Here is an 8,719-nt window from a genome sequence, read left to right as displayed (position 1 = left end):
GAACGTGTTTCTGATTAAAGTGGAATGGATGAGTAGCAATCCTCTGCTCACTGCAGACACACTTGCATGCGATTGTGCAGTGCTGCTATGTTGCTTGCAAGCATTGGTAGCTTCTCCTGCTTGCATGGGATTCACTCCACCACATCCCTCTACTCACTGTTGTGTTACTCGCAGGCACTCACAACATCTCCTGCTTGCATTGGATTCACCCCACCACATTCGTCTACTCACTCGCAGGCACTCACAACTTCTCCTGTTTCCATTGGATTCAATCCACAATGATACCTCTACTCACTGCTGTGTTACTTGCAGGCACTCACAGTTTCTCCTGCTTGCATTGGATTTACTCCACCACATCCGTGTACTCACTCGCAAGCACTCACGACTTCCCCTGCTTGCATTGGATTCACTCCACCACATCCCTCTACTCACTCGCGAGCACTCGCAACTTCTCCTGCTTGCATTGGATTCACTCCACCACATCCCTCTACTCACTCGCGAGCACTCGCAACTTCTCCTGCTTGCATTGGATTCACTCCACCACATCCCTCTACTCACTCGCGAGCACTCACAACATCTCCTGCTTGCATTGGATTCACTTCACTACATCCGTCTACTTACTCGCAGGCACTCACAACTTCTCCTGCTTGCATTGGATTCACTCCACTACACCCGTCTACTCACTCGCAACCACTCACAACTTCCCCTGTTTGCATTGGATTCACTCCACTACACCCCAATGCTCGCTGCAGACACTCGTGAGTACGCTTGCTTGCTCTGTGCGTGTTGCTTGCAAGTACCCACAACTTCCCTTGCTTCCACCTTGTTCACTTGACAACACTCCTCCACTCACTCAGCGCTGCGTCACTGCTTCACCCACCATGCCTGCACGCACCTGCAATCGACCCTTTATCAATCCACACCATCACTCACACACCTTCATTCACACACCGCTCTGTCGCCCCACTTCACTCCACGCCACTCCACTTCATTCAGCAGCATCGCCTCGCTTCTTGGATTCACTCTCAGACATCACCTGCGCTTCCTCTCTCGCCTCCAGCAGCGATATGATCAGGTGCATAAGAAGCTCGCTGCAATCGCCTTCTCCTCTTCCCACTTTACCTTCTCTCTTCGCGCATGCGTGCTACTGCCTGCAATGTTAGCGCTTCTGCTTCCTTTGCTCCACCTCCACACTCACAACACAACACAACAAAACACACATCCCTGCACGTGCTGCTTTGTCCCTTTGTCTCACCCTTCACTCACTTGTTTCTTTCTCTCTGCCCTTTGCTATTCCACAATCCATGTGATGCATTGTTGCTTTGCACCTGTTGCCACATGCTTCACCCAGATCCTCGTCTCTCCCTCTCTTCCATCCACTCACCACCACACAGTACGTATCCTCACAACATCACACATCCTTCACTTCACTGTCACACGGCACCACACAACACAACCCACTGTTTGCATTCGTGCTTCCCTTCGTCCCTTTCTGTCACCACCTTGTCACCACAAGCCTTGTTTGTCTATTTTACCTGCGTTCCAACCCCCCCCCCCCTCTGTCTTGTTTCAATTCTTGCCACTGCTGCTGTTCTTTCCATGTGCTTACATGCCTTCCCTTGTCCCTGTTCACTACTTTGTGCCGCCACTCCTTCCCCTGACTTTCCCTTACCTTTCCTGCCTCGTTCATGTTTCATGCTGCATGTGTTGCAACACATCGTAAACCCATCAAGCCCACACCGCCGCCTTCTTCACCATCAGCCCTGTTCACATCCACCACCACCAGTCGCTGCCACCACCACTCGCTTCATCCTTTCCCTGCACTCCCACGTTCACAGCTGCTGCTGCTGCTGTCCTCACCTACATGTAGCACCCACTCCACAGCCACACGCCCAGCTCACCACCAATCCAATTCACATCACAACAACACACACCGTGTTTACTGCACTGCAACCATCAACACCCATCCACCACCACCAACACACGATGCACACAGCCACACATGCGTGTTGCATTGTATGTTTCCACTTCACTTCAGCAACACGACAGCAAGCAAACACACACACACACACATACACACGCGCGTGGCAAGAATAAGCGAGAAAGCATCCCCATATCAACTGCAAGCAATACACACACACACAACAAACGACAGCTCCACGCTACGCCACACCGCTTCACTCCCCCATCAGCCGCCATCATCGCCTTCAGCCAACAGCAGCAGCAGTGTGCATGCTGTGGCAAGAGAACAGAGAGAGAAAGGGAAGGAGGAAGGCAGAAGGATACAGGGGAGAGAGACGTGCACGCTGTCAACAACAACACGACACAACACGACACAACACACAACACAATGCAACACCACCCGCTCACGCTCCCCTCCTTCTCCAACGAGGTGCGTGGTCTATGGCAGCCCCACGTCTTGCTTGCTTGTCCTGTGTCCTTGCTTGCTCATGGTCCTTGCTTGGTTGTGCGTGCCATGCCATGGGTTCCAACACACAGCCTGTACTTCTCCTGCACAAGCGTCCATATGTTTTTGTGTGCATGTGCGTGTGGGGATGAAAGAGGGAAGAGGGAAGGGAGCAGAAGAAGAAGAAGAAAGGGAGAGATGGGAGATGCGTGAGCACAGACGATGGTTATGGGCGCACACGACGTGGTTGTGGTGAACACACACACACACACGCACACACAATCACACAGAAGTAGCATCGCACAACAAACACAACAGACACAAACAGGGAGAAACAAGAGCAGCAGTGCTGCAACACACACACACACACACGCACCAAGGGAAGGACATCAGCCAGCCAGCATCATCCAACACGCCTTGCATCCACTGGTCCATCCCTGCAGCAGCGGTGGTGGCAGCAGCAGAGGGAGTGAAGGCAGAGTGTGCCCTGCTTTGCCTGCCTTGTCTGGCCTGTGTGGGGATGTGTGTCTGCACACTCACCCACTGTGTGTGTGTGTCCGTGTGTGTCACCATCAATACACATACATGTGTGAGACAGAGGGAAGCAAGCAACCACCACCACACACACAGTGTGAATCACAAGCAGACACAGCATGAACGACATGCACACAGTCACAGTCACAGTCACGCACATGCAAGTGCAACGCACCGTGAGGTGGCATTAGACTGCCTGTCAGCATGCGTGTGTGTGTGTGTGTGTGTTCACACACACGTGTGTGGGTCGATGCAGCGCATCATCCCTCTCTGTGTGCGTGTGAGCTAAATACATCCACAGCGGGGAGTGCGTGTGAGATCACAACACCTACCGCAGCCACGTCCCACTCTCCCTCCTTCACACACACACAAGCACAAACACCGACACAGCGGTCAAACCAATTGACAGAATTCGCCCAAACTCACGGTGTCAGCGTGCCATGGGCCTGTGCAGCACATAAGTCAGCATCACCGGCCGTGGGCAGCGCCTTGCATGCCTTTAGCCCTGCACACGTCCATGCTGTGGGCGCTGCTGTGCGTGTTCTCTGCTTGCTCCTGTTCACCATCACACCATCACCCACCACACCCCACACAGTCCACGGAACCAAACGAGACCACCCACAACAGGACCGCCAGTGAGTGCCCGTCACAACGCGCACCCTCTCCCTCCTCTCCACCAACCCTGCGCCAGCCACGCACACGAACAACGCAAGCCACCACCACCCGCTCAAACACACGCACCTTGATTCTCGTTTCGCCTGCTGCTTGTTTGTTTGTGTGTGTTGGTCTTGTTGATTCGTGTTTGGGCGATTTGTGGAAGATGCCACAAATAATCGCCCGCTGCTGCAACCGCTGTTTGCTTCTGCGTTTGCTTGCTTGGTTGCTTGCTTGGTTGCTTGGTTGTTTGGTTGGTTTCAATGAGACAAGAAGGAGAAGGAGGAGAAGAGGAAGGGGGAACAGCACTGTGTGTGTGAATGCAACGCAGGCCCACAGGCCTTGTCGGCTGAGGAGGGAAGGGAGAAGGGGAGAAGAAAGGGGGGATGGAAAAGAAGAAGAAACAAACACACATGCACAGCTGTGGACAGCATGCACCCTCTCCTCTTCTCCGCTGCCTCTCCTTCCTCCTCCTTCTCACAGCCACAACAGACAACCAACAGCCACAAAGGGCTGGAAGAGAAAAACAAACAAGGGGAGGGGGCAACAGCCACCCAGCCAGATCGCCATGGAAGAAAGAGGCAAGGCGATGGAGGGGGAAAGGAGAACACCGTCCATCAACACACACGCACACACATCCGTTGGGAGCCCCACGTCTTCTGTCCTTGCTTTCCCTCCTTCCTTTCCTCGGCCTGGGTTGGGTTGGGTTGGTTGAGGTGGCACAGCTCGCCATGGCATGGCACGCGTGTGGATGTGGGCATGGGTGTTGGATGTGGATGGGTTCCTCACTGTGTGTGTAAAAAGGGGGTGGAGGGAAACAGTGGAAGGGGTGGCAGCAGCAGAGGGAAGGAAGAAGGAGAAGAAGCAAGGAAAGGGGGTGGATGTGAACATGCCATGCGTGAGTGGACAACAACGACACATGGGGTGCAGCGATGATGATATGCTTGGTGTTGTGCGTTGTGTGAGGGCACAAGCACACAAAGGTCAACCATACACACAATCACACACACCTCGTCGTTGATCAACGCATCTGCCTGACATATGCGCACACGCGCACGCACATCTACAGTCACACGCACACAGTCACACATGGCATTGCAGAGTGAGACGATGCACCATGCACACGCATACACAGCAATGCAACCACAACCACCACAACGACAACGACAACATCTCTCCCCTCATCTCCATCCCCAAAAATGCACGGTCACATGACCAGGTGCACAGCCATGGTGGTGATGGTGGCCATGATGAACGCCTTCCTCCCACTTCCCCTCAACCCCTTCCACCAAACACACACACACCATTGCGTGCCTTCACCTCGTGCATCGTGTTGCTGTCGGCGTGGTTGATGGCGATGCACACACATGTACACGCACACATGCACACACATCGCTGTGTGTGTCCTCGGTTGAGATGAGCAACGGAGGGAGAGAAATGGGCGACACGACACGACGGCCAGTCAACCCCAGCCAATCCAATCCAGCATCCAATGCCGTGTGTTGCCTGCTGCAGTCATCACCACAATCACAACCACACAGGTGTAAGCAAAAGGGATGAGCCACTGATATATGTGTCATTGTTCTGTGATATCACCACTCCACGATATCACGTGCATGTGTACACGCACCCCCATCCCCCAACCAACATCATCGCCCTCCACCACTCACCTCTCCCTCCTTTCGCTCTGCACTCCCACGTCGCACCATCACCCTCATCACCACCATCACCGTGTCGCTTCCCTCCTTCCCCTGCTTCCCACCACTCGACACAACCCAGCCCACAACCAACCAACCGCCAACGATCATCCTCACCTGTGCTTGATGCAGCCAGCCAGCTAGCCAATGTGCCACAGCGAAGCCAGAAAAAGGGCACCGCAATCACATGCCACGGCCGCCATCGTCATCGCTGATGGAGCAGAAAGAGGAGCTGAAGGGGGAAGAGTGGTGGGCACGGGCCGTGTCCTTCCTTGTCTTCATCGGTGCAGCCCCAAACACGGTGCACAGCGCACATGCACACGCACGGCCATCATCACAGCAGCAGCAGCAGCACAAGCAGCGAGCCAGCCTGAATGCCTGTGATGCAAGGAGAAACCAACCAGAGACGAACAACAACGACCGGTGATGGTGAGAACACGAAAGGAGGGACACAAGGGACCACGCATGGGAATATGCAGCTTGTTGTGGGCGGGGTGCATCACCTACACACAAGAACAACGAAGCAAGCACCCAACGAGCAAGCAAGCAAACACGCGATATCACATCCACCACCATATCCACCACTGCTGCAATACCTGTGTTGGCCGCTGTCTCGATCACGCCTCCACAGCTCCACATCGCATGGGGAAGGCCGATGATGATGATGACACAGAGCAAAGACAATTGGTTGGGAAAAGAAGAAGGGAAATCGGTTGGGGAAACCCGCACACGTCCGCCTGCAGCCACGCATACGCACACGCACATTTGAGTTGTGTGATTGATTCATGTGCGACACACGTCAGTGCAACCACCCCACAATCAATGACTGCTTTGGTGTGTTGGCATGCATGTGTACACGCGTGTGTGCGTGCGTGTACCACCGCTCCATCCATCACCACACACACACACACACACACGCACACACACACAGAGCCAACGTCTCACCTTGTGCCTTCTTCTCTCGCACAATTGTGTGTGCGTGTATCGCCCTGCTCGTGTCGTGAGGGCTGGGGAAGAGAACCGCCACCGTCCTGTGCAAAACACACACATGTACGCATGCGCAAGCACAAACAACAAATCAGCAAGAAGAACACCACGCAGTGAGCCTGCATGGCAGAAACAAACCACATCCACCTCCTTTGTCACATTCGCATCACTCACATCATCACCTGTGCACGCACATGTCACATCACCACGAAGACACGTACAGATACACACCACCACCACCACAAGCACCACATCTGCACATGCAAGTGCATGCGCTGTCCACATCCACCACAAACCACTCACCACCACCAGCGTCGTCGTCATGAGAGGCAACGGCACATCGACGCACATTACCCCCTGTACGTGTGCGTGTGGAGAAAGAGTTGAGTTGTCACAAAATCAGGCTGTCAACGACAACAACATCCATTGCCACCACCAGCAGACCCAACGACATCCAACCAGCACCGCACAATCACGCACCTACATGCTGATGTTCAAAACCAACACATCACACGCCACCCACGTCACCATCACCACCACCGCCATTTATCTCACCTCCACATCCACGGCAGCAGCCGCTGCTGTTGGTGACCAATGACGACGAGGAGGAGCAGGAGATGGACGAGAGGCAGAGGGCCAGTTCATCCACAATGCAGCCACACATTAGCTGCTGCTGTTGTTGCTGGTGGAAACGGTGAAAACAAACGGCCCCTTGCCACGCCGTGTCCTTTGCTTGCTCGCTCGGCTGCTTGGTTGGTCGGTTGGATGGAGACAGAATGCATGGTCCTGTGCCCAAATCAATCGAAAAAAGGGGAAGAAGAAGAAAGGACACATGAGTGGACAGAACAGACAAGGAAAGAGGAAGGAGAAGAAGGAAGCACAACATCCAACACACACACACACACACACACATATCAGTCGCCCCTCTCACCTCCATCACTCGTCATCGTCATCGTCGTTGGTTCCACCGCTTCATGTGCTTCCTCAACGCTGTGAAACATGTGTGCACAGACACAAGAAGGGAGAGAATTCAGGGGGGGCGTGAGGTTGACAGCGAAGCATCATCAACCACACGCCAGCCCCATCCAACCACCCGCATTGACACACAACCACGCACATACGTTTTTCCGCTCACCACCACCCGCACACGCACACACTGCTCACCTCTTCATGAGAGCGACTGACATGTGCAATGTCTGCCTCACGCCAGATTGGGGCTGGTGCCAGCAGGAGTGTGATGGCGGCTGTGCAGTCGATGGCGATGACGGTGACAGCGGAGCTGAGGTGGAAGAGGAGAGAAAGGAGAGAGAATGGGGAAGGGTTGATGAGGATGTGGCATTCATGGCGGCTGCTTTCCCCTCCTCTGATGTGGCCCTGGTGCCCATGCAACCAACACATACAACGACAAGACACAACGACATCATCACACACAGCACAGGCATGGCATGTGAGCACAGCAGGCGTGTTCACCTTCCTGACCCTCCTCTGCTTTCCTCCTCCTCCTCCTCACACACACACACACTCACTCACTCACTCACACACACACACACACCTGCACATGACTGCGTCGCTGTGGTTGGATGTGCCCACCATGACCATGGACGTGTGTGTCCACAGCTGCTCCTCCCAACCCATCATGTGTGCACCCGCCCATCATCCTCCAACGATCCTCACACAGTCATCCCCTGCATACACACACACGCATGACATGTGAGCTGCACAGCTAAGCTGCTGCACGAGGCACAGCAGCAGCAACAGCAAACACCCCACAGCAGCAACACCAACACATGCGCCATGTGCCGACCAAAGCATTGCATGATGGGCTCACCTTGCTCACGCATATGGGAACACTGCATGAGCACAGCAGTGGCAGCCGAAATCGGGGGAGTTGCAGCAGCAGCCGGCATGCGAGCCCGCTTCCATCATTACCATCCTGATGTGTGCTGGTACCTCACCACCTGTGCATATGTGTGTGTGTGTGTATGTGCGTGGTTGCGGGGGGCGTGGTTGGGAACAGAACACAACATGCACAGAGCAAGCCATCATGACAGCACAGCAGAAAGAGTGATTGACGTCACACGCACCACGTGTGTGTGTGTGCGTGTATGTGTGTGTGTGTCGGTGTGTGCGATCATTCCCCATCAACCCTTCTTCCACTTGTTCGCTTCATCGCACCCCATCACCACAGCCCCATCACACAACCAACCAACCACTCATCACCACCCACATACCATGTGTGAGGCGAGTGCAGCTGGCACGCGTGGCAAGTATCCTTGACATTTCCATCATCCTGTCTGTGCGTGTGCATCACCTGTAAATGTATTTGTGTGCGAGCACCAGCATGGTAAATGAGTGAGTGGGAAGGAGGAAGGAGCATGGATATGTGCGCAGCCGCAGCTACACTGCTGCCACTGCTGGTGTTGTGCATGTATGTGTGTGA

At 54.3% G+C, this 8,719-nt stretch overlaps 1 protein-coding gene across 1 annotated transcript; it reads right to left on the bottom strand.

The window, feature by feature from the left end:
* Positions 1 to 5,888: 5,888 nt before the first annotated feature.
* On the bottom strand, positions 5,889 to 7,914 carry PTSG_12594 (uncharacterized protein; the record flags this gene model as incomplete). Its single annotated transcript, XM_004990959.1, has 6 exons — positions 5,889 to 5,923; positions 6,206 to 6,323; positions 6,576 to 6,636; positions 6,835 to 6,952; positions 7,444 to 7,558; positions 7,838 to 7,914. Coding segments are annotated over 6 exons (524 nt in total), but the record flags the coding sequence as incomplete, so codon positions are not given.
* Positions 7,915 to 8,719: the final 805 nt, after the last annotated feature.

The sequence above is a fragment of the Salpingoeca rosetta genome (assembly GCF_000188695.1).
Source record: "Salpingoeca rosetta unplaced genomic scaffold supercont1.22, whole genome shotgun sequence".
In the NCBI taxonomy this organism is placed as follows: Eukaryota; class Choanoflagellata; order Craspedida; family Salpingoecidae; genus Salpingoeca; species Salpingoeca rosetta.
The sequence above is the reverse complement of the archived record's forward strand: the minus strand, read 5'-3'. Positions and strand labels throughout refer to the sequence as shown.